The following is a 27,449-nucleotide window of genomic DNA, read 5'->3' as shown; positions in this document are numbered from 1 at the left end:
CTCTTTGGCTCGCTGTCCTCTGGCATAAGCAACAAACGCAAGAGGAGTGGTGGGAGAGTGTGTGTGAGGCTATCAATGTTGTGGGGTCAGAAAAGCGCACACAAGCAGAAGTGAAAAAGAAGTGGTCCGACATTAAGGTGGATGTGAAGCGGAGACTGGCTGCCCACCGCCAAAGTGTGGCCAAAACAGTCCTGAACAAACTCAGAGCTGATGTCTTACAGATTTTCTCCCTGTTATCTCCATCAGTGTGATGGCTGTTGAATGATCATAAAACTGTGTCTATTGACCTTTATCTGTGCAGCAGAGAGGCTCTTTGACCTGCAGTTTGTTCTGTTGTGTTGTATCTTACAGCTTCATAACGTTGGTGATGATGAATCAGTAAACTACGAAAATGATGGAGACCGCTCTGCTGCTACCTCACAGCTCTGAACTCAGAGACATCAACTGCATCCATGTAAAAAATGCTACCGAATAACTTTACCTTGCTTTTCTTTGTATGTTAAATATGTTAAATTCTCTCATTTGAACCTTTTAAGCTCTTAAAACTCTCTTTAAATGTTTTATTCATTGAAAAATAAGGTTTAATTTTTGATATTCCAGACAAATACAACTCAACCACACCCATTTCATATGACTGATTTGTTCTATTCCTGCAAATAAGGAAGAAACGAGCATCAATCAAAGAAGTTACCTTTTCTATTGAGCAGTTTCATCGTGTATTTTTGTATCTAATAGGAAAAGAGTGTGTAGTGATGAGTTATCATGATGTTTTTAGATTTATTCCAGAAGAAGAAGAATGCTTTTGTGACTGATCTACCTGTTTATGCTCAGCAACACGACTTTAAGTGAATATAAGCAATCATTTCTGTTTAAACTTCTTCTTTATGAATTTGGATCGATGAATGTTAATAAAGCTGGTAAGTGCACTTCCTGTCTTTTCTTGTTGTTTCGAACACCAGTTTATTTTTTTTTCAAAGTAACCCGGAGATGATTTACATCAGTTTCCTCCGCAGCTGATTTGTGTGTCAACAAAAACTAAAGAAGCAGACCAGCTTTGGTTCCTCTGAGTTCTCCACAGGTTAGATGAAGATCATTAATAATCATTATGCTAAAGACTCCTGGCAGCTGAACACGTCTTTAGCATGTTTGAATGAGCACCCGGGTGCTTTTCTGTAACATTTAACATCAGCAGTCTGATCAGGTTTGACCCAATAAGAGGTCTGAGCCAAATGAATGAAAGGAAACTGCTTAAAAGCTGAGTGGCTGAGTAGTAAAATGTACAACTGCAGGGTCACCGTTATGCTGGTATGAATTTTTCTATGTGAAATGACATGTTTAGAGAAAACTGTGACTGTATAAAGACTCAGTGAGTTTGGAGATGTGCTGCAGCTTTAATGTCACAGACATCATGACAGTGGAGACGTTGTCCTTCAATAAAGTTAAAGATCACGTTTTCTCAATTTCATTGCAACATACTACTATAGTACACACTACATACTACTATAGTACACACTACATACTACTATAGTACACACTGCATACTACTATAGTACAATGAATGAGTAAGTGGCAAAACTACATCAAATTTAGAAATTTTGACACAGCCAAGCTGGCGATCGCGAGGGGGGAGTTTGTTACCATGGAATCCAAAATAAAACAGGAAATGAGGAGACATGAATGAGAAGGAAAATCAGAACATAGACAAAGCACTCTGTGAAAAAATTACTCTTTTATTTCGTCTTTGATGAGCTAAGAACACACATAATGAGAAACAGCATCTACACACATTTGCAGTGAGAGTTCAACATTACACAAAAGTATAACAATAAAAGTATTTGTACATGAACAAAAGCAACAGAAACACAGTCGACTTGATAACCGCACGCAGCTAAATCCCAAACTGAGAACAAAATGTATTCATATCAATTTAAAAGAAATAGAAAACAAAGCTTCTTATTACAGCAAGAATGTTTGATGTCTCAGTGAGAATATTCTCAGAAATACCCAGAAAAACTGAGCTCTAACGTGAAATAATCAGCAGAGACTTACTTTATGAGTCTTCATAAGTCTTTAATAATCCTTTGATAATAGATTCAATTACTTAAAAACATTAGAAACTGGCTGAGAACCGGTGACGTGTGCGCCTCTCTGCTTCGATCCGGGTAAAAGTTGTATTCTTTAAGATGAATGGAACAGCTGTTTCTGATGAACAGCTGCATCCGATAACACTGGAGCTGAAGCCCAGCTGAGTGACAGTTCAGTGAAGACACTGATGCCGTGAGACGCCTCGTTTCCTCCGACTTATTTAGGGAGGTTAACACAGCTGTAGAAGCTGCTGGGATCGTTGTCCACTTCCGTCTTTGATTGGGTCTTAAGGGTGGAGTAGGTCACCATATCTTCCTCCTGCGTGAGCTGCATGACACAAATTAGAGTTTTAACATGATTATGACAGGAAATGGTTGATAAATGTATGTCAAACATGTTATATATGCTGTGTATACAGTCATAGTACAAACAAGTAGAAGTGCACTTGGATTCACTTCTCAGCTTTCTGATTTAAGGGCATGGAACACTGTTGTTTGGAAGGGCTGCAGGAGAAAGCCTCTTCTCTCTAAAAAGAACATGGCAGCACAGCTTAGGTTTGCAAAGCTGCATCTGAACAAACCACAAGACTTCTGGAACAATGTGCTTTGGACAGACCAGACCAAAGTGGAGATGTTTGCTCATAATGCACAGCAGCACGTTTGGAGGAAACCAAACACAGCACATCAGCACAAACACCTCACACCAGCTGTCAAGCACGGTGGTGGAGGGCTGATGATCTGGGCTGGTTCTGCAGCCACAGGACCTGGGCACCTCGCAGCCATTGAGTCCCCCATGAACTCCTGTGGATACCAAAGTGTTCTAGAGTAACTGGTTCAAATCAGAACAGTTTAAAGTTTAAAACCACATCTGAGCCACTCACCTTTATTTTAGGAGAGCCCGCTGGGTAAAAATGATCAACGGCTGCATAGGTCACATTGTTCTCCGGCTCATCCTGAAGCAAAAAGAAAGTGCACAGAACCTGTTTTCACATGTGTTTTAAAGCACAACTTTATGCTCTGACAGGGGAGACAAATGGACAAACTGAGCACTGAAACTGTTGCTGTTCAGCCTTTGGCCACCAGAGGCAGCTATGAGCTCCATGAACCGTAATGTGCTGTAATAAATTGGGTTCAGTTGAATTCTTCTGGAAGTGTTCACCAAAAGTTTTGGGAACATGAAACACATCAGCATCAGTTTTAAAGCAACAGAGCAACCAAACTCTAAATATATGAATATATTTTAACCCCCAAAAATCTGTTGAAGCCCATTTATTCTCATTTTCCAATAGATCAGCATCAAATGTTGTTACAGATGTTCACTAAATGTTGTATGAACACATTCACACGTTACAAACACATAATATATTCATGATATCAGAAAATATTGGACATATATTTGAAAATACTTACATTGTGGTCTGTTGGATTCAGAACATCTTTAAAAAAAGATAAAATATCACGAGTTAGTAAAGAATATTAAACATTATAGACATTATACTTCTATATGTTATTAGTTATAACACACCTCTGGTTAAAAAAGTTTAAAACTGCTGCTTTTTTCCAGAATGATCTGAAAATACTTCATCCACAACATTAAATTCTACATGACAGCTTGTTGACTGTCATCCAGATATAATTTATTTTTGTACAGCAATGCATTTTCTTTTAACCCTCATTCCAAGCTTAAATGTAAAGATCATCTTAAGGTGTTTTTATATGAAGTCGAGTTTATTTTCTTACTGAATTCCCTTTTAAATTCGAACATTTTCTCAAAAATAAAGTTGTTTTTAACAGTGAAACACATTCTGTACTTGTTGTGATTTTCGGATCCTCTGTCACTCCGACTCTCCTCCTGTGTTTAACGAGAACAGCAGTGATGATGAAGAGCAGAACCACCACCCCCCCGACCGCTGCTCCGATGATGATGATGGTGTTAGAGGGCTTATCGTCTGTAAGACACATATAATAACACATCGATCACATAATATTCAGTACTCTCGCTTCAAAACATTTTCAACACAACACCTGATTAAGAGAGATTTATCTGAAAATAATAGCTTTGATCAATCTTTCCATCTTTAATGACTGATTACATGGCATCCTACCTGGGAAGACAGGTGTGTAGTGAGCATCTATCTTCACACTGTTTCCCTCCCAAAACTGGCAGGTGAATCTTCTGTTGTCACTCTGATGGTTAGGGTTAACTATCTTTTGTAGAGAAAGTCTCTTCTTCCACTGATGCCTGCAGCGGAGAAAAGGACACATTCTGAGGCAAGTTTACTCTGCACATAAACCACAAACTTCGTTCTTTTTCTCATCTTCACGGTACTGCATGCTCCTCATCCTTACTCCTTTCGTGTTGAAAGAGGTCCTTTTGTTCTTTATCTTATTCATTATTTCATTACTTCTTATATTTCATCCTGCATTGGTTACCATAACATTTTCTTATATTGTTTTTGTTGTTTAATCAGCCTATCAAGCCATTTAAAGGGATAGTTCGCCTCTTTTGACATGAAGCTGTGTAACATCCCATATCAGCAACATCATTTCTGAACATCTTCTTACCCCCTGCTGCGTCCTGTGAGCAGAGTTCCAGCCTCGTTTTGGTGTTGATGAAGGTAGTCCGGCTAGTTGGCTGGGGTTTAAAAAATAAAGCGTTTTGCTTCTCAAAACAATATGCGTTCAAAAGAGTAATACATTTGCATCACAAAATCGTTCTCCAGGAAAAAGTCAGACCTCACAATCGCACACAGTGATATGAAGGGAGAGAAAATAGCACCAAGCGATTGTGAGGTCTGACTTTTTCCTGGAGAACCATTTTGTAAGAAAATGGTCATAAACAATATTGCTAATGTTCTTGCTCTCGGTGAAGGAGGACACATTTCTCTCGGTCTCCCCACCCTCCCTTTTTTTGCCCTGCTTCAGCGTGTCTGAGTTTTATCTTTTGGAGCCTCTCTTTACATATCGTACGAATTCAAGAACTATGGATCTAGTCAGCTGGTCTCTCAATGCAATTGATCAAATTTTCTCTAATGCAAAACTGGGAGAAGGAGAACCCTCATGCCCTGGCGGTACATTCTTCGCTGGATACTCAATGGACTCCTGTGGGAAGTGGAGGATTGTGTGTTTGTCGATGTTGTCAGTCGAGGGTGTTGAACATTTATACACATTTGCATTTATGATTACTGGTTTCCTGCTGTTTGGAGTTGGAGGATACCTGGCATATCAAGAAATTAAGAAAACGTGGGCAGCGTTTGAGGGGGTCGGCAGAGCAATCAACACTCAGACTGAGATGTTCCGTGAGCAGAATCGGAAGCTGGATGCGACCCTTACACAGGTTCGCATGCTGGCTGAGGTTCCTGGACTCAGAAGAGAAATGGAATAAATCTGGGAGAAAGCAGATCGCTCGAACCGGGCGGAAAGGTCCTGGAATTTGGCTGTTTGGATTCGCCATTGAGACGCACCCAGGGCCGCTGACAGGTTTGGCTGGGCCCGGGACAAAATTCTCTGTAATTTGAGGAAATCTACATTGTGTTGTCAGATGTTTCTTGCAGCAACCCAAACTCAGCGGTTAATGAAGCAACAGAATACTTGAGCTGCTGGGAAACAACAAAGATAAAATCTGTAGGTGGTCTGAGACCAGTCTCACTTTACCAGTCAGTGTCTCACTTTAACTATGAAGTCTTCTCTATTTTGAACCAAAGGGGAAGTGTTTTATGAAAATTAGTGACCTAGTGGCAGATGATAGATGCATGGATGGATTCATGGAAATGTTTCCTTGAAGGTAGCTGGTAATCTTTTAAATATCCTGAAAGCATCGATCGGATAGCTGTTGAAGACAGGGGTGTGTTTAAAGATTGCATGTCACATGTGCTGTGTGGATATTTTCACAGAATTGATGTAATGTGACGCCTCTCACAACCACAAAGAGGAAATGTAATGACCTCCGCTTTTCTTTATGCTGCCAGAGATATGTGGGTTTAAAGAGTTCAGACAGAGAATGACTCCACTGATAATAATCCTGATTTTCATGCTTCAGATCAAAGGTAATTACTCTGATTTTATATTCTTATTTAAATGGTTCTGTTTTTATGAGAAAGCATTTGTAATCAAACAACTATAGAGAGTTGTTTCTGCATTTAAGGCAGTGGAGTTAAGAATGCATCACCGGGAAGAGCAGTTCCTCCTCTGAACTGCAACAGTTAAAACCTTCACTGTCTGTTTCATATAGCTTACATTTTAGTTAACTTACACTAACTTTTGCTAAAAACTAAAACTCGGACCTGTCTTGTGATGTTGTTGTGGCTTTTTGAAAATAATAATCGTTCTACATTTGAAAGATTCGGATCTTAATGCGGAACCAGTGAACTTTAAGCAGTATATCAGAGGAAGGAAGTTACAGGAAATGCTTCTGGTTTGGTCTTTTAAAATGATTTATTACAGTTTTTCTCAGTCGCTTTGGTACAATTCTCAAATCATCCTCGCCATTTGCAAAACAGTACGCCATTTCTCAAAACTATTTGGACAAATAGCAAAACACCATGGATGACCTGCAAAAGCCACTCTCTTGCTCAAAATCCTTAGTTCATCTCTCAAAACTAAATATCTGTGTCAATGAACATGTCAGTGCCATCAGAATGTCAAGTCCTTGTGTCATTGTGTACGGGTAAGACAGTCAAATTGCTTAGTCATGTTGTCAATATAACAGTGTACTCTGGAGGGATGTTCTGATGTAAACTATGGCTAAGTTTTGATGACAATTATTGTAATTTACACCTTAGTGTATGTGTGAGATTGATTACAGACAAGATTCACAATTACCCTTTTACTGTTTGTAATTTGTACAAAAAGAAAAGACAGCACTGCATAGCACAAAGAAAAAGTAGAAATGTGAACCTACAATCTAGTAAGGGAAAACTGTACATACAGTGCTGTAGGAATTACAGTGCAGACAGTCTTCCTAGACCTGTTGACGTTCCTGTCTGTTGGGCCACATATTCTCATCCACGTCACATTGAATATTATCTCTTGCGATGCAGCGTGGAAAGAATCTTGAGTGTCTTATCCAGCCTCTGCAGGCATCTGCTGTGATGTCCTCACACGCCGCATCCATGGCAGCCAGAAGGGTAATTTGTGTATGTGGCTGGCGATCATACACTTTCCAACGCCGCGCAGAGAAAAACTCTTCAATGGGGTTAAGGAATGGGGAGTAGGGTGGGAGGAACTCCATCAGCATCCTATTGTGAGCTGCAAACCATTGCCTGACGATGTTTGAGCGATGGAAGCTGACTGTCACAAATTACCACATGCTTTGGCAAGTCATCGCCAATCTGACCTCTCATGTTCAGGCATGAGATCCCTGTAAAGAGCGTCTAAAAAGGTGACTAGACGCTCTGTGTTATATGGACCAATAAGGGGAATATGCGTTAGCACACCATTTTCTGAGATGGCAGCACCCATTGTTATGTTCCCGCCCCGTTGGCCTGGCACATCAACTGTCGCTCTGTGCCCGATGATATTTCGCCCACGCCTTCTGCGTTTTGTGAGGTTGAAGCCAGCCTCATCCATGTAGATGAAGCTGTGCGGTGGCTCGCTTGCTTCCAGTTCCATTATACGCTATATCCAGAATACACAAAATTAGTTTTATGAGTTACATGCATTTTCATTTTGATAAGGTTACATCAAATGTATACAGCACATATTGCATCTTCTTTTCTACAGCCATAGCAAATGTGTAAAGGTCACACTTACTGTACTGTATATCACTATGCAATGTTGTACTGTTTACTGTGAAGTACGGCTACTGTATGCTCATACATGTTTTACCTGTACATAATGGTAGCACAGCTCCTTCACTCTTTCTTCATTTCTTTCAAAGGGAACAGTGTACAGCTGTTTCATATGCATTTGGTGTCTTTTCAGTACCCTGTCAATTGTTAAGATGCTGACTGTTTGGATGTTTGCAAAGATGTTGTTGTCCTCTATAATGGCACTCTGGATCTCCCTAAGTCTTATGGCATTGTTCTCTATAACCATGGTGCAAATGGCCTCCTCCTGTTCAGGTGTGAAAAGGGGCCCTCTGCCACCCCTGTGAAGTTGTCTTGCAGTCCTATGTGGAAACAATATAGCAATGCAAAACACAAAATTGAGTAAGATAAAATGTCACTGTATGAAGTATACTTACTTATATTGTACTGTGGAATACTGTTACATTGTATGAAGCATTACAGAACAGTGCCTATTGTTGGATTACATACCTGTTCTCCGACGAAAAGTCTGAACGATTGAGGACACAGTTGTTCTGCCAACATTTGGCTGCACCCTTCGACCAGCCTCTGCCATTGTAAGCCCATGATTGAGAACATGGTCCACAAGGGCGACTCTGATCTCATCTGGAACGCGCATATGTCCTCGGCCTCTTCTGCCTCTTCCTCTGTTCTGCCTCCCAACTCCTCCGCCACGCAACCTCACTCCTCTTCCTCTTCCTCTTCCTCTTCCTCTTCTCTGTGGTTGTTGGCCCCGTCTAATTCCTTCCATTGTCAGACATTGAAACATTGTGTTGTGCTCCAGCTATATATATATTTGTCAGTTGATTGGTCGTTAGAGAAAGTCAACATTCACCTGGGAGCAATTTACCAATTCAGGACAGATTTTGAACAAAAGTCTAATGGAAATGTATAGAAATATGCTTGACATATTATGACAACTTGTTCAACCATTTTGCATGTAAAGACCTATACGATGAACTAATGCCTTAATGTTGTGGGGGGTGAGACTATTCAACAGAGACCTGTACAATACATTTTGATCGACATGACAAAAGCAATTGATAATGTGGGAAACAGCAGAGAATTGTACATAATCATGTGCATGGATGTGCCAAAGCATTGGCAACTTGCTGAAAGAAATGAGAAACTGCTTGTTTGATGTGCACAAGTGACACAATGATGTGACAATTGAACACGTAGTTTTGAGAATTGCAACTCTGATCTGAGAATTGTCCAAAAGCGACTGAGAAAAACTGTAACTGTAAGAGAAACAGAGAATAACATCAGACTGCAGAGCTGTGCTACAGCAGTGTTGCCCGATAAAGTCAGAGATTTCCAGCCTAAAAAGCCTTCAGAAACCACCACAACCTACAGTAAAAACGCCGAAAAATCTTGCTCAATATCTAGTTAAATATTTCAACTGCTGTACTCATCTACTGTATGAGAAGGAATGCACACCAGTAGTCGGAGCAATTTAAGAGCTCAGTGCAATATAATTTAACACCAGCCGGAAACGCTATCTGTGTGAAAAAAACAAAAAAACAAACATTAAACAAATAAATACGTCATAATAAAGTAAAATTGGCTTGTCTGTATCAGTGCTGAATGGATCTCCTCTTACCTTTCTGGAAGACATTTCTGTGTATTTGTGAACCAGGTCCTGCCTGAAACTGTCGGGTTGTCCCGTTGTGTTAGCCTGATTAACATAGACTTTCAAATCTCTTCGAGATTCTGGTCTGACCAAGACCATAACGAATACGATTCGAAATGGCCTGGTCAACCCGCCTCCCTCGGGTTGCTACTGGTTGTGGCCAGAAAAGGCTGTGCCTAAGCTTAAGCCAATCACACCACTCTTTCCTCTGACGTATGATTTAGCTACCAGCGGGGCTAACTGGTAGATTAAACTCTTACCAAAGCCAGTAGGGAGCAAGGCGAAAACGTCTTTCCTGTCAAGAAATGATTCAAGAGCTGTTCTTTGCTCGATTTTTAACGAGAATCTCCCGTCGAACACTTTCATTACAGCATCTACAGCAGTGTCAAAAGCTTGACGCTGCTCCATGTTGATATTGAATGAAGCGCTTCCGTGTACAATCCATGGGTTGAGTGGCAGTTCAACCACGTCACTACCTTGAACACGCCTCTACCCTGGGCCGTTGGCGCTGCTCAAAGTTGATTGCTTCCCGACAAAGTGGGTGGAGTTCCCATTTTTTCGGGAACTCGAATCCACCTGAATGAGCAGTTTGCCTGAGTAAGTGTAGCAGAGCCGAAGGTGTTGCATCACTGCGAGGGCGGAGCCTGGGTACCGTTGTGTACCTCAGGGTTCTGTCCTGGGACCTTTCCTGTTCCTTTTAAACATTCCTCCTCCAGGACAGATAGTGAAGCAGTTTAATAACATCTCCCATCATCTTTATGCTGGCGATATCTATGTGTACAGCAAAAACTATCTGCAGCTCAACACAGACCAGACAGAAGTACTGACCACTGCCCCTGAACACGTTACTCCTCAGATGAAGCAATATATTGGTGCTTTAGGCCCTTTTGTGCAGACTAGCATTCAGAATTTAGTCAGAAAGTCTGAGGTCATCAGGTCAGAGGTCGCAGGTGGCTCCCCACACCTGTTTTAAGACAGGAGGGGACTGCTTCTTTCAAACAGTGGCACCCAGATTGTGGCAGGCGCTCCTGCTCCTCTTGATGTGTTTAAAAAGCAGCTGAAGACTTGGCCGTTCAAACAAGAAGTTAGATTACATCCCAACAACGCCACGCTGACCTGTCGGCCTTCAGCTCGAGAGGTTTCCTGCAGATCTGTTCTGCAGCCAGAACACCGTCCTCCTCAAAGCCAGAAAAATGCTCACATTAATCTGACGACATGTCTGCACACATGTTCATTTCTTGGTGCATCATCTAAAAGCACCCTGTGATGTCCCTGTGAACCTCTCTTTGCAAAGTCTGAAACAGAAGAAACAGTCGCCTGGAAGATATCAAATATTTTCTGGATCGAAACATTTAAAAAGGTCATCTGATCATGATTGGCTGTTGAAAAGCAGCGCATTACATTCAACACTGTGTCATTATTTATGGAACTAAAGCTAAGACAAAACACATAAAACAGTGTGTGAAAAACTAAGTGAACCCTTACTGCTTCCACAGGAATTTAAAGGGGAAGTAGCAGCCAGGAGCTGCTGATCAATGCTCTGATTAATTGATCATCAGTAGGTGTGAGCACCTCTATGGAAGCAGAAGTTTTTTCAGCTGTGGCTCAGTGATTAGAGTCGGTCGTCTAATAACTGGAAGGTTGGCGGTTCGATTCCCACTCTGACTACTAAAAAAGATTGGTGAGGGTGTCAGTCCACCTCCTTGTCACGGCTGAGGTGCCCTTGAGCAAGGCACCGTACCCCCAAGCTCCCGGGCAGCTGTGAATAGCTGCTGACCGCTCCAGGTGTGCATCTGTCTCCATGAGTGTGTGACCCTGTGCATGTGCATGTGCATGTTCAACAGGTGTCCAACCTGGATGGGTTAAAAGCGGAGGACATATTTCGTGTGCATGCATGACCAATAAATCTGATCTTAATCTCTTAACTCATTAGAAGTTTAACTTGAAGCACTGTGGAGAATCCCTCAGAGCTGCCAGAGCTGCAGTTGACTGATTATAGAACATTAGTGAACACCAAACTTCCTTTTTCATCAGATCACCGACAGAAAGGAAATTGCAACACTTGTTTTTGTACGACACCAAATGGATCATTCAGGCAAACTTAAAACCCTTTTTAGTTGATTAAAGTCAAATAAAGAAAAGTAATAAGAGGAAATGTGAGTGTCATGTTCAGTTTGACACCACTGAAGTTGGTTAGAGTTTGGTTATTGATCGCCGTCTGTTTAGAAGAACAGACCCGAGTGTGATGACATCTACATGACAGGATGAGTGGTAGCTGCTTCTGTTGAGTCATTTTTATCCAGAAAGCAAACCGCAGAGTTAAAAAAGAACCAACTCCTACAGATCAGTAGCAGAGAACAGCCCCAAACATTCACAGAAGGACACAGAATGGCTCTGCTGGAGTTTATTTTAATTCTTCTTCTTCAGTTTGAAGGTAAAGATCTATTTTATACCAAATATTGTCGGGCTGTTATTACTTTTCTTAAAGCTGTACACTGTAAAAAAAAAAACGGTAAAAAAAACGGTAAAAGCACTGGCAGCAAAGATTCCAAACGGATACCGTAAATTTACAGTAAATAACTGGATCACAGAATTACAGACAATAACTGTAAAAATACAGAATAAATTTTAGTCAAAATGACTTAAAATACAGTATATTATAGTTGATGAATGCCATCATACTGTAAAATAACATACATTTTATGTCAAAAAACATTAAAATAAGATAACTTTCAGATTAATCTCTGTAATTTTGCGGTATACATCATTTATTTTAGGAAACAGCCCAGTCCATCTACAGTAATTTCATGTTGAAATACTATGTTTTCCATGTACAATAACAAAGTTTTAACATATAAAAACGAACTAGGTTCATAAAACTAAAGGTAAATGTCTGCCCATTTACAGTATTAATCTGTCATTTTAGAGAATTAGTATATTAAAAAACAACCATTAGGCAGTGGAAAAACAAGCTAAATACATTACAAATACATAAAAAATAGCTACATTTAAGGTCAGTCCCTGTAAATTAAGGGTATTTTAGTATTTTTTTCATGGAATGGCCTCATCTATCTAGAGTAATTTCCTGTTTAAATATTGTTCTTTCATGTACAATGACTGAGAAATAATGTATAAAAATGCTATAAATGCATTAAACCAACGATAAACGTTTGCCCATTTACAGTATTATTCTGTAACTTTAAAGAATTACAAGATTTAAAAATGTTCATTGGACAGTGGGTAAAAAAGCAGAGTACATTAAAAATACATCAAAGATAGCTGTATTTAAGGCCAATCCCTGTAAATTAAGGGTATTTAGTAGTCATTTCATGAAACCGTCTTGTCCATCTACACTGATTTGCTGCATAAATGTGGTTTCCCCAAGTAAAACAACAATGACACATGTATAAACTAAATATGCATCTTTAATCAAATAGGAATTTCTGCACATTTACAGTATTAGTTATTTCAGTGAATTGGACAATGGAAACTTAAACACTGTACATCAAAATACATTATGTGTATTTAAAGATAATATCTGTAAATTTATGGTATTAAACAATCATTTTAGTAAACTGAACAAAAACTGTTTAACAATTTAATTTGAAAGAAAAACACAAGGCAATCTCTGTAAATGTAAGGTATTCAGCAGTTACTTTATATAATTGTTCAATATAGTGTTTTACTTCCAAAATCGATAGAGCCACTTCCGGTTGACCCCTTCAACACCAAACTCAGGAATTCGAGAAAATGGTGAATGAAGAGCAAGATGAAGCTACGTCCCTCTATATTTCGTATATTTAATTTGTGATGAGCTGCTTATTGCACAAATGCGATGCACAACGGCGCATTCGCAATCGCAGTGTTTTTCTTTCCGATGGCAACTACAACAGGGAACCGATGGCGACTTACGGTTCCCAACCCCGGGAAAAAAATCTCGAGCATGCGCAGAACGCAAAGTCTAATTCACCACGTGCTTCAGCGTCTAAAAGCAAGTTTAATTTGACTTTCAACCAAGTTATCTCGGGGTCTTAATCCGATCCGAGTAACAGTATCAATCCAATTTCTTGTCAGATTAAGGTGTCTATATGCACTTAATAACTCAGTCTTATTGTAATTTAGCCAAATATCTGATCCTTTCAGTGCCATGTAGTGAAGTGAAGTGAAGTGAAGTGAAGTGAAGTGAAGTGAAGTGAAGTGAAGTGAAGTGAAATGTATTTATATAACACTTTTCAGCAACAAGGTGATCCAAAGTGCTTAACCCCACTGAGTTACGGAGGAGCCGATACATCATACAGCAGTTTGACCGCATTCATATCACGGATAACAACTTTTATGAACATATATCAGCAAAGAGCAACACAATTAAGACTAACATCTGGCCATGTTAGAAAAGGCTTTGACCGAAAGCGCATGTTAACAATAAATACTTCAGCTGTCAAATAAAATGACCTGGTTGCCATCAGTCACTTAGTCTCAAAACTATACAAAACGATAGTTATCTGCTAACAGCTCATATAATGGTAACAATTTATCAGAGGGATGCTAACGTTAGCTTCAAGGCTGTCCACTCGAGGGCTGCTAACGTTAGCTTCAATGCTGTCCACTGGAGGTATGAAAATGAATTAAAATATAGTTCACATGCGTTATCTAGGACACTTACCTATAAAAGCGTTTGGTTGACAATGTCCATTGTGGGTGTCTCATACTCCTCCTTGGAGATCATGAGCCCAATTCCTATTAGAGCACGTCTTTCATGTGATTGACTCATGACATTGCCCGCTACGAACCTGTTTGAAGGAGCGTTGTGTTCTTCAAACTTGGCCGGTTGGTCGTTTTGGGCGGGACGAAGCTAACTGGAAATAGGCGCCAACTTTGAAATTTGAACAGAAAATGAATGAAGTGAATGAAGTGTGTTTCTAATGAAAATAAATACATAAATGAAAATATTTTATTTTTATTATATATTATATACACACACACACACATTATTATTATTTTAAAAAAAGGAAATATTGCAACTCCTTCTCCCTAACACACACACAATAAATATAATATATATATATATATATTATCATTATTATTTCAACATTATAACATACATTCTGCATACAACTGGTACACAATGAGTTTTTTTTTTTTTTTTCAAATGCAGTATCTTTACATTAAACATGACACTCTTCCTCAGTCTTTTACTTTGAATCAAAGTAAAGGACAACCATACGTATTTATATACACAAATAAAATTATGTCCAGGACATAGTAATTATTTACATTCTACCATGCATTTTGACCAGTTAAACTGACAGAGTTTTACCAAGTTACAGTGTAGCGAATATAGTCAAATAAAATAAAAGGGGAAAAAAACAACTTCTGTAGCTGTGAACTAGGGTTTTCAGCTTAATAGATACTACTGTGCAGAAGGCAGGAATACCAGGTTTCGCAGGGTGTTTAGAGCACACTAGCATGATTTGGCATCAGATTCAGACAGCCAAGATTGAGAAGAAAGACTTGCATGTTATATTTCTGGATGTAGCAAATGTTTACTACAGTGCCTGTGGTGGTTGCTCTTAGACATGCAGAGATTGTGGGTAATGTGCAAATAGGCCGGGGAGGCTTGGGGCTTGGCCCGGCGAGTAGAGCAGGTCCCAAGGAGAAGAGAAAGCTAGTTGTTGAGCAGGTTCGTAGACAGGAGGAAATGTTATGGGGCACAAAGGCAGTGGCTCAGGCTAAGCAGGGACGGTGGTTGAATTGGGAAGGTGTAGAGAAGAAAAAGCTTAGCTGGAAAGAACTGTGGAGTATGGAGGAAAGGAGTATTAGATTTTTGATAGGGGCAAAATATGATGTATTGCCATCTCCCCAGAACCTAAAACTCTGGGTAAATGAAGACCCGTTATGTTCAGGTGCTGCAACTCTAGGGCATATTTTTCAGGTTGTAAGGTTAGTCTGTCACAAGGCTGGTATACGTGGCGACATAACTAAGTATTAAGAAGCTTAGCTGCAGGTATTGAAGAAAAATTAAGGCAACTAGACGAAACACTAATGAAAAGAGGTTCCCACCTGATGACCCCAATGATACGTTGGTCAGCACATTGGTCAGCAGTATTATTACAGGTTAAAACCTGTAATAATACGGAATTCTTTCTGTGAAACTGCATTATTTAAAGCACACGTTCCGTAAAATAACATTTTCAATTGTATTTCTTCAGTAATGTACAGTTAAAAAACATGAAATCACTTCAAATAAATGCTAAATAACCTGAAATTTTGTGGAAATAACTATAGATTTCTGTCATTTTATATACATTTCTTGATTAAAATTATTAGGAAAGATCTGTAAAATTACATCACATTTGATGTAAAATTACATTTGAATATGAAAGAAACATGTTAAATTACCTGTAAAAAACATAGAAATAATGTAAATTATATTATTGGTCATTACATGTAATTCTAAAGGTAAATATTGAAATTACTACTAGTATCCGTTAATTTACAGTTATTACATTGTTTTAAGGAAAATGGTGATAAACCCGTAAAAACATACAGAAAATTGTATGTAAAATTAAAGATAAAGATGTACAAATACAATAAATTGTCATTAAAAAACATAATATTAATGTAATCTTACATTACGGATAATTAACTGTAATTTTAAACATAAAACCTAAAATTACTAAAAAATATCTGTAAATCTACTGGAATTCCATTGTTTTATTGGAAAACAGGAAAAATCTGTGAAAAATTACAGAATATTTCCTGTAAAATTACTTTTTTTTTTACAGTGTAGAGACGATTTAAATGCCACTTTTATGGCCTTTTATAACCTGTTATCAGCTTCTTAATATGAAGAGTTTGTTTGTGGGAATAAACGAGTCGACTTAAACAGATTCTCAAATTGATGCCCAATTCAGGGAAAAAAATATTCAAGAGATTTTAAAATGATGAAAGGAAGCATCTGCTGGTTTAATCAATAAGTCTGATATCAGACTGAAAGAGTTCATAACTCAAACAGTAATGCAGAAACTTTCCTTTTCTTTGACTTCAAATCTTTAGGTTTACGTTCATGGTTTTGTTTGTGGTTGATGTGCAGAGTGAAACTTTCCTCAGAATGTGTCCTTTTCTCTGCTGCAGGCATCAGTGGAAGAAGAAGAGACTTTCTCTACAAAAGATCTGGAGATGAGGTCGTTCTGCCTTGTAACAGTGATGCATCAGGTTTCCCATGTGAGATTGTTGACTGGCTTTACAACAGAGATGTACTTAAGAAAACTCAAAAAAAGGTTCGTAAGGGAAAAGTTGTTAAAGACTCAGCTGCAGCTGACAGGCTGAGTGTGAACACTGACTGCTCTCTGGTCATCAACAACGTCACTGATGAGGATGTCGGTCTGTACACCTGTCGACTTGGACAGGACGATAAATTTGATGGAAATGTGTTTCTAAGTACTTTGACTAGTGAGTATTTTTTACTTTACTTTCTTTTTACTTTCTACAGTCAACTTCAATCCTCGTCATTAACACAACTGAAACGTTGATTTGCAAGTTCTCAAAGAATAAGATAAGCTTTTATCGTTATTAATCTGGCAAACTTTCAGATTTCCTGATCTCAGTTTTCTTCACCTTCATAATTACTGTCAACGTAAAACTGTAACGTTTCCACAGAAAGTTAAACTAAGATACTATCTAAACACGAGTTCTCATGTCAAATCTCCTTATTTTAAAGTGTAATATTCCACAGTTTTTAGGCTGAAACAACATGAATCACTTGTTTTCTCTCAGTCTCTCCATCTCCACCAGATGCTGATATAAAGAAGGATGGAGAAGTCACATTAACGTGCTCTCTGTTGAGATATGACTTTGGTCCTTGTGGGCACAACAGCGTTCGCTGGGTGGATGAGAAAGGAACTGTGCTGCTTGGTAAAGGTGTCGGCTACGAGTTCAGAGGACAGAAAAACTGTGTTTCCTATCTGACTGTGAACCATCAGAGTGACAACAGAAGATTCACCTGCCAGTTTTGGGAGGGAAACACTCTGAAGATAGATGCTCACTACACACCTGTCTTCCCAGGTAGGATGCCATGTAATCAGTCATTAAAGATGGAAAGATTGATCAAAGCTGTTGAATTATTTTCAGATAAATCTCTCTTAATCAGGTGTTGTGTTGAAAATGTTTTCAAGCGAGCGTACTGAATATTATGTGATCGATGTGTTATTATATGTGTCTTACAGACGATGAGACCTCTAACACCATCATCATCATCGGAGCAGCGGTCGGGGGGGTGGTGGTTCTGCTCTTCATCATCACTGCTGTTCTCATTAAACGCAGGAGGAGAGCCGGAGTGACAGAGGATCCGAAAATCACAACAAGTACAGAATGTGTTTCACTATTAAAAAAAACTTTATTTATTGAGAAAATGTTCGAATTTAAAAGGGAATTCAGTAAGAAAATAAACTCGACTTCATATAAAAACACCTTAAGATGACCCGTTTAAGCTCGTGATTGAGATCTTTACATTTAAGCTTGGAATGAGGGTTAAAAGGAAATGCATTACTGTACAACAATAAATTATATCTGGATGACAGTCAACAAGCTGTCATGTAGAATTTAATGTTGTGGATGAAGTATTTTCAGATCATTCTGCAGCAGTTTTAAACTTTTTTAACCAGATGTGTGTTATAACTAATAACATATAGAAGTATAATGTCTATAACGTATAATATTCTTTACTAACTCGTGATATTTTATCTTTTTTTAAAGATGTTCTGAATCCAACAGACCACAATGTAAGTATTTTCAAATATATGTCCAATATTTTCTGATGTCATGAATATATGAAGTGTTTGTAACATGTGTGCATGTGTTCATACAACATTTAGTGAACATCTGTAACAACATTTGATGCTGATCTATTGGAAAATTAGACTAAATGTGCTTCAACAGATTTTTGGGGGGTAAAATATATTCATATATTTAGAGTTCGGTTGCTCTGTTGCTTTAAAACTGATGCTGATGTGTTTCATGTTCCCAAAACTTTTGGTGAACACTTCCAGAAGAATTCAACTGAACCCAATTTATTACAGCACATTACGGTTCATGGAGCTCATAGCTGCCTCTGGTGGCCAAAGGCTGAACAGCAACAGTGTCAGTGCTCAGTTTGTCCATTTGTCTCCCCTGTCAGAGCATAAAGTTGTGCTTTAAAACACATGTGAAAACAGGTTCTGTGCCCTTTCTGTTTGCTTCAGGATGAGCCAGAGAGCAATGTGACCTATGCAGCCGTTGACCATTTTTACCCATCAGGCTCTCCTAAAATAACGGTGAGTGGCTCAGATGTGGTTGTGAAACTGAAATAATATGATCCCATTTTAAATTTGTAGTTCTATAATAAGACTTGTGGGAGTTCACTTTATTTAACACTCAATAATAATGATATTTCAGTCAGTTACTCCAACCTCCAGCTGCAGAAGATCTCATTACCAGCATCCAATCCCAAACTGTTCTGATTTGAACCAGTTACTCTAGAACACTTTGGTGTCCAGAGGAGTTCATGGTGGACTCAATGGCTGCGAGGTGCCCAGGTCCTGTGGCTGCAGAACCAGCCCAGATCATCAGCCCTCCACCACCGTGCTTGACAGCTGGTGTGAGGTGTTTGTGCTGATGTGCTCTGTTTGGTTTCCTCCAAACGTGCTGCTGTGCATTATGAGCAAACATCTCCACTTTGGTCTGCTCTGTCCAAAGGACATTGTTCCAGAAGTCTTGTGGTTTGTTCAGATGCAGCTTTGCAAACCTAAGCTGTGCTGCCATGTTCTTTTTAGAGAGAAGAGGCTTTCTCCTGCAGCCCTTCCACACAACAGTGTTCCATGCCCTTAAATCTGAAAGCTGAGAAGTGAATCCAAGTGCACTTCTACTTATTTGTACTATGACACAGCATATATAACATGTTTGACATACATTTATCAACCATTTCCTGTCATAATCATGTTAAAACTCTATTTTGTGTCATGCAGCTCACGCAGGTGGAAGATATGGTGACCTACTCCACCGTTAAGACCCAACCAAAGACGGAAGTGGACAACGATCCCAGCAGTTTCTACAGCTGTGTCAACCTCCCTAAATAAGTCGGAGGAAACGAGGCGTCTCACGGCATCAGTGTCTTCACTGAACTGTCACTCAGCTGGGCTTCAGCTCCAGTGTTATCGGATGCAGCTGTTCATCAGAAACAGCTGTTCCATTCATCTTAAAGAATGCAACTTTTACCCGGATCGAAGCAGAGAGGTGCACACGTCACCGGTTCTCAGCCAGTTTCTAATGTTTTTAAGTAATTGAATCTATTATCAAAGGATTATTAAAGACTCATGAAGACTCATAAAGTAAGTCTCTGCTGATTATTTAACGTTAGAGCTCAGTTTTTCTGGGTATTTCTGAGAATATTCTCACTGAGACATCAAACGTTCTTGCTGTAATAAGAAGCTTTGTTTTCTATTTCTTTTAAATTGATATGAATACATTTTGTTCTCAGTTTGGGATTTAGCTGCGTGCGGTTATCAAGTCGACTGTGTTTCTGTTGCTTTTGTTCATGTACAAATACTTTTATTGTTATACTTTTGTGTAATGTTGAACTCTCACTGCAAATGTGTGTGGATGCTGTTTCTCATTATGTGTGTTCTTAGCTCATCAAAGATGAAATAAAGTCATTTATAGAGTCATTTTTTCACAGAGTGCTTTGTCTATGTTCCGATTTTCCTTCTCATTCATGTCTCCTCATTTCCTGTTTTATTTTGGATTCCATGGTAACGAACTCCTCCCTCGCGATCGACTGCTTGGCTTTGTCAAAAGTTCTAAATTTGATGTAGTTTTGCCACTTACTCATTCATTGTACTATAGTAGTATGTAGTGTGTACTATAGTAGTATGTAGTGTGTACTATAGTAGTATGTAGTGTGTACTATAGTAGTATTTAGTGTGTACTATAGTAGTGCTCAGGTCTCTGCACTGGCTTCCTGTCGCTCAGAGAATAGACTTTAAAACAGCTCTGCTTGTGTACAAGTCTTTTCATGGTCAAGCGCCAAAGTATATCTCTGATATGTTAGAGCCATATGAACCAACTCGGGCTCTGAGAACCTCAGGGAGGGGTCTCCTGCTGGTGCCCAGAGTCAGGACTAAACAAGGTGAGGCTGCGTTTCAGTTTCATGCTCCTAAAATCTGGAACAGCCTTCCAGAAGATGTGAGACAGGCCTCAACTCTGACAATGTTTAAATCCAGGCTGAAAACAGTTCTATTTAGCTGTGCATATGACACCTGAAAGTATTTCATCTGCACTCTTTGCTTTTTAATTACTTAATGATTATTTTAATGGGTTTTTAATTTCTTTATTTTATTTTATTTATTATTTTTCATGATTTATATTGCCTTCTTGTGATTTTATGTAGCTGTGAAGCACTTTGAATTGCCCTGTGTATGAATTGTGCTCTATAAATAAAATTGCCTTGCCTTGCCTTGCCTATGTAGTGTGTACTATAGTAGTATGCAGTGTGTACTATAGTAGTATCAATCAATCAATCAAATTTATTTTATATAGCCCTTTACAATCACCAACTGGTACTCAAAGTGCTTTACAACAGGATAAAAAACAACAATACGTAAAACAAAACATAAAACACGATGCAAAAATGGTAGAAGTGCTAAAAGTGCTAAAAGTGATGCAGGGCATTAAAAGCCTTCCACAAGTGCAATAAAAATTAATTGAATAAAATTTGTATAAAATTAAGATAATTAGAGCGGAAAGAATGAGCATAGTGGCCCTAATCAGAGTTGGAACGCCAGTCTAAAAAGGTGGGTATTAAGCTTCGATTTAAAAAGGCCGAGATCAGTGATGGTTAGGATATCAGGGGGCAGTTTGTTCCACAGTCTAGGAGCATGTATGCAGTATGTAGTGTGTACTATAGTAGTATGCAGTGTGTACTATAGTAGTATGTAGTGTGTACTATAGTAGTATGCAGTGTGTACTATAGTAGTATGTAGTGTGTACTATAGTAGTATGCAGTGTGTACTATAGTAGTATGCAGTGTGTACTATAGTAGTATGTAGTGTGTACTATAGTAGTATGTAGTGTGTACTATAGTAGTATGCAGTGTGTACTATAGTAGTATGTAGTGTGTACTATAGTAGTATGCAGTGTGTACTATAGTAGTATGTAGTGTGTACTATAGTAGTATGCAGTGTGTACTATAGTAGTATGCAGTGTGTACTATAGTAGTATATAGTTGCAATGAAATTGAGAAAACGTGATCTTTAACTTTATTGAAGGACAACGTCTCCACCGTCATGATGTCTGTGACATTAAAGCTGCAGCACATCTCCAAACTCACTGAGTCTTTTTACAGTCACAGTTTTCTCTCAACATGTCATTTCACATAGAAAAAGTCATACCAGCATAACGGTGACCCTGCAGTTGTACATTTTACTACTCAGCCAGTCAGCTTTTAAGCAGAGTGTCCTTTCATTCATTTGGCTCAGACCTCTTATTGAGTCAAACCTGATCAGACTGCTGATGTTAAATGTTACAGAAAAGCACCCGGGTGCTCATTCAAACATGCTAAAGACGTGTTCAGCTGCCAGGAATCTTTAGCATAATGATTATTAATGATCTTCATCTAACCTGTGGAGAACTCAGAGGAATCAAAGCTGGTCTGCTTCTTTAGTTTTTGTTGACTCACAAATCAGCTGCGGAGGAAACTGATGTAAATCATCTCCGGGTCACTTTGAAAAAAAAAAAACTGGTGTTCGGAACAACAAGAAAAGACAGGAAGTGCACTTACCAGCTTTATTAACATTCATCGATCCAAATTCATAAAGAAGAAGTTTAAACAGAAATGATTGCTTATATTCACTTAAAGTCGTGTTGCTGAGCATAAACAGGTAGATTAATCAAATCAAATCAAATTTATTTATATAGCACATTTCATAAACAAACAATTCAAAGTGCTTTACATAAAATAAAAGCATTGCAGCAGGGAGTGGAAGAAGCATTAAAATACATCAAAGAATATAAAGAGAAACAAATAAAATCAGTCACAGATTAGTCACAAAAGCATTCTTCTTCTTCTGGAATAAATCTAAAAACATCATGATAACTCATCACTACACACTCTTTTCCTGTTAGATACAAAAATGCACGATGAAACTGCTCAATAGAAAAGGTAACTTCTTTGATTGATGCTCGTTTCTTCATTATTTGCAGGAATAGAACAAATCAGTCATATGAAATGGGTGTGGTTGGGTTGTGTTTGTCTGGAATATCAAAAATTAAACCTTATTTTTCAATGAATAAAACATTTAAAGAGAGTTTTAAGAGCTTAAAAGGTTCAAATGAGAGAATTTAACATATTTAACATACAAAAAGAAGCAAGGTAAAGTTATTCAGTAGCATCTTTTACATGGATGCAGTTGATGTCTCTGAGTTCAGAGCTGTGAGGTAGCAGCAGAGCGGTCTCCATCATTTTCGTAGTTTACTGATTCATCATCACCAACGTTATGAAGCTGTAAGATACAACACAACAGAACAAACTGCAGGTCAAACAGCCTCTCTGCTGCACAGATAAAGGTCAATAGACACAGTTTTATGATCATTCAACAGCCATCACACTGATGGAGATAACAGGGAGAAAATCTGTAAAACATCAGCTCTGAGTTCGTTCAGGACTGTTTTGGCCACACTTTGGCGGTGGGCAGCCAGTCTCCGCTTCACATCCACCTTAATGTCGGACCACTTCTTTTTCACCTCTGCTTGTGTGCGCTTTTCTGACCCCACAGCATTGATAGCCTCACACACACTCTCCCACCACTCCTCTTGCGTTTGTTGCTTATGTCAGAGGACAGCGAGCCAAAGAAAGCATTTTTTGCACGCCTCCACTTCAGAGAGTGGCTGAGATGCGGATAATTCCATCATCATGTGCCCGCAAATCCTCTCTGTCTCTGAACACGCGCTCTCTTAAAATTGCACCATTTGCAAAGTCTTCTAATGCCACTAAAGCAGCCATTGTTTTTAATGGTATGCACCACTTTGCGCATGCTTTTATATCCATTAATGTAATTGCAGACACATGGGTGTGTTGATTGTTCATGTGTCTCAGATGTGCACATCACTCAGTCTGAGAACAAATTGTGTTCATATTTAGTTATTATGACAGTTTCCTAACATCACCTCTAAGTGTCGCCAAAGACCCAACAGCTGAAGAAAAGTGCGTACGCCAGCAGCCATGAGGTTGGCGTGAGGCACCGCACATTTCCACGGTCATTTCACTCTTAAACATCTGAACTTTGCCGTGAAAAAGAGCGTACTTTTTTGTGGGAGCTTTGTACATGAGGCCCCAGGAACCAAACGGACAGAAAAGTTCCAACTAAATACCAACTAAGAACAGAAAACAGAGTGAATCAAAGACCTGAAAAATAACTGGACCAAAGAAAAGACTAGAAATCAAAACACAAAAACCAGTGAAAAACCATATTCCTCATCCATCAGGTTCCAACTTTCTTATAAAGACCAGCTTTGCATAAATCTGTGACTAGTTTTCTTTCTACAAAGTAAAACAGATGAACAAACATCCTTCAGGAGTGGTGATTCCATCATTTATACCAGTTGGAGATCAGTTGTAGACAAACATGTTTCCAGGAGAAAGACTGGGATGAAGAGGTTTAAAAAACTCCACTATGATCAAATAAAGATTCTGGATGAAGCAAACTGACGACTGAAAATGTGAATAAATACGGCATCAACACCAAAATCATTGAGAGTTTATGTAGAAAAGGGCCATTTTAAAGGTTTTTTTTACTCACATCTGTGTCTTTAAGATGCTTTTTTCCTCCTGGAAGCAGAGAGAGACTAAAATGAATACATTTGAAATGTATGATGTATGATCTCTGGTTTGATTATGATCTGAACTGCTTCACCTCTGCTTCTGATGAGGACAACAGTGATTCCAATCATCAGGAGCAGTGTTGTGATGCGCAGAGTCAACATGATGTACCTCAGAGAAGACCGGTCTGTGGAACCTGCTGAGTCATCTGTGGATGATACGGCTCAGAAGATTTTATCTTTCTAACTTTTAGGTCAAAGTTCTGAAACTCCACCTCAGAAAGTGCAAAAAGAAAACAAATCCTTATTTATAGCAGTGGGACGGCTTGTATTAAGCTGGTTTCTAACAGAAATCAGATTTCTATTTCCTACCTGGGAAGACAGGTGTGTAGTGAGCATCTATCTTCAGAGTGTTTCCCTCCCAAAACTGGCAGGTGAATCTTCTGTTGTCACTCTGATGGTTCACAGTCAGATTGGAAACACAGTTTTTCTGTTCTCTGTAGCCGACAATTTTACCAAGCAGCTGAGTTCCTTTCTCATCTACCCAGCGAACGCTGTTCTGCTTACAAGGACCAAAGTCCCTGTGTCTCATCAGAGAGCACGTTAATGTGACTTCTCCATCCTTCTTCATATCAGCATCTGGTGGAGATGGAGAGACTGAGAGAAAACAAGTGATTCATGTTGTTTCAGCCTAAAAACTGTGGAATATTACACTTTAAAATAAGGAGATTTGACATGAGAACTCGTGTTTAGATAGTATCTTAGTTTAACTTTCTGTGGAAACGTTACAGTTTTACGTTGACAGTAATTATGAAGGTGAAGAAAACTGAGATCAGGAAATCTGAAAGTTTGCCAGATTAATAACGATAAAAGCTTCTCTTATTCTTTGAGAACTTGCAAATCAAATGTTCAGTTGTGTTAATGAGGAGGATTGAACTTGACTGTAGAAAGTAAAAAAGAAAGTAATGTAAAAAATACTCACTAGTCAAAGTACTAAGATACACAAATCCTTCAAAGTTATTGTACAGCAAAAGTCGACAGGTGTACAGACCGACATCCTCATCAGTGAAGTTGTTGATGACCAGAGAGCAGTCGGTGTTCACACTCAGCCTGTCAGCTGCTGCTGAGTGTGTAACAACTTTTCCCCGAAGAACCTTTATTTGAGTATTACTAAGTACATCTCTTTTGTAAAGCCAGATAACAGTCTCACATGTGAAACCTGATGCATCACTGTTACAAGGCAGAACGACCTCATCTCCAGATCTTTTGTAGAGAAAGTCTCTTCTTCCACTGATGCCTGCAGCAGAGAAAAGGACACATTCTGAGGAAAGTTTCACTCTGCACATCAACCACAAACAAAACCATGAATATAGATTTAAATTAACAGTCAGAGACCACAGAACTGGAGTTTTTTAATCACTTCTTTCCGCTTTATCTGATTAACTACAGTAAAATAGTCGGTTCCCTCCTTTGATAATCCACAAAATTCTTTATTTTCTACTAAATCTTCTCTGTTCTTGTGCCAAGAGTATCAAGACTGGAAAACCCAAACACAGGAAACACAGACAGAGATGAGTTTACTATAAAACACAAGAAGACTCAAAGGAAAAAACGGTCAAAATGATGAAACATCACACACATCGTTCAACAATAACTCGAATAACTCTTCTTCATTAACCCTCGTCAATATGGCATCCATTAACAAGATGATGACGCATCATTTATGGCTGGAACCAAGTAGTTTCGTTGCCCGAACACAACCAGGAAATGACGTAGTAAATGGCTTATTTTGGCATGTCGCCCATGCAACTCAGAATATATCATATTCTGAGTTGCATGGGCGACTAAAAATCATTTGTAATGATAAAACTGTGTCTGTGATAGTTTTCACTGGATTTACTGTTGTGCAAATATCACACTTGTTGCTTAGAGTGTTGTAACTTCCCATCATTAAATATTTGAGTTCGGCAAAAACCTGTAGGTTCCTGTTAAAGATTTAAGTCTTTATTTGTATGTAACAAACAAATAAAAAAAGGATTCGCAGCATGAGAAAACAGCCACATTTTGTAGTTTGAAGCAAATGTAAGCTGTGAGGTCGTCGATATTCAGTATAACAGAGTGGAGAGGGTTGTAGTTTTCCAGCTCAGAGCAGCGAGTTTCTCCTGTTGCTAATGATGAGCTCTATTTCAACAAGCAGAATTCAAACAGTTAAGCATGAGAACCCCAAAATCCTCAAGCACCAATCCTGATGAAGTGTTTTCATTTAACAAAACCATTTAACATCTAAATGAGGAAAGAAAAGTAGAGTAATTACCTTCAGCATGAAGAATACAAATGAAGATTATTACCAGTGAAGACATTCTCTGCCTGGACTGTTTGAACACTTGTTACCTCCGGCACAAAAATATCTAAGTGGTTAAACTTCCTCTTTACGGCGAAGTATCTGAGCTATATGTGAAACAGCATCATTCACTTCCTTCTACAGAAAATTACACACAACATGTGGTGAAGTGTCTGTGTGCGCACATCCTACAGACACCGCCTCGTTTTCCCATCAAAGCAGCGGAATCGACCGAAAAGGAGATGTTGAAGGACGGCCTCCTGCATCTGGAGGTGTGAATGTCCGTGGCGGTGGAGAGGCCTATTACCCAGAGTCCTTTGCGCAGCTTTCACCACCCGTGCCACACGGTGATGCAGGAGCAGAGGACGCTCTCCCCCGCACATCTGCAGAGCATCCTCTTGTAACAAAGAATGACACAATTACTCTTTTGAACGCATATTGTTTTGAGAAGCAAAACGCTTTATTTTTTAAACCCCAGCCAACTAGCCGGACTACCTTCATCAACACCAAAACGAGGCTGGAACTCTGCTCACAGGACGCAGCAGGGGGTAAGAAGATGTTCAGAAATGATGTTGCTGATATGGGATGTCATACAGCTTCATGTCAAAAGAGGCGAACTATCCCTTTAATAAGTTAAACCTCCACGTGGTCTCCTTTGTCTGCGGCGCTCTGCTCTCCTTCCTTCATGAAACCAAGAAGTATGGCCTGCGCTCCATCCTTCTTCTCCTGACTCTCTCTGTGAGCTCTTCCAGCCTCCA

At 39.0% G+C, this 27,449-nt stretch overlaps 2 protein-coding genes across 2 annotated transcripts; one reads left to right on the top strand and one right to left on the bottom strand.

Annotated features, from left to right (window-relative positions):
* Window positions 1-6,010: 6,010 nt before the first annotated feature.
* Window positions 6,011-20,297, top strand: LOC142375081 (uncharacterized). The gene is made up of 7 exons (XM_075459002.1): window positions 6,011-6,130; window positions 16,638-16,955; window positions 17,280-17,567; window positions 17,729-17,866; window positions 18,258-18,283; window positions 18,743-18,814; window positions 19,505-20,297. The coding sequence occupies exons 1-7, from the start codon at window positions 6,043-6,045 to the stop codon at window positions 19,613-19,615; spliced, it is 1,041 nt and encodes a 346-aa protein (XP_075315117.1). The 5' UTR covers window positions 6,011-6,042; the 3' UTR covers window positions 19,616-20,297.
* A 2,149-nt stretch (window positions 20,298-22,446) lies between these two features.
* On the bottom strand, window positions 22,447-26,745 carry LOC142375231 (uncharacterized). The gene is made up of 6 exons (XM_075459199.1): window positions 26,665-26,745; window positions 25,333-25,647; window positions 24,723-25,007; window positions 24,446-24,559; window positions 24,332-24,360; window positions 22,447-23,035 (listed from the first exon to the last, which is right to left on the bottom strand). Exons 1-6 carry the CDS (start codon window positions 26,708-26,710, stop codon window positions 22,958-22,960), a joined length of 867 nt encoding a protein of 288 aa, XP_075315314.1. The 5' UTR covers window positions 26,711-26,745; the 3' UTR covers window positions 22,447-22,957.
* Window positions 26,746-27,449: the final 704 nt, after the last annotated feature.

This window comes from Odontesthes bonariensis, chromosome 24, assembly GCF_027942865.1.
Source record: "Odontesthes bonariensis isolate fOdoBon6 chromosome 24, fOdoBon6.hap1, whole genome shotgun sequence".
Taxonomy (NCBI): Eukaryota; Metazoa; Chordata; class Actinopteri; order Atheriniformes; family Atherinopsidae; genus Odontesthes; species Odontesthes bonariensis.
The sequence above is the reverse complement of the archived record's forward strand: the minus strand, read 5'-3'. Positions and strand labels throughout refer to the sequence as shown.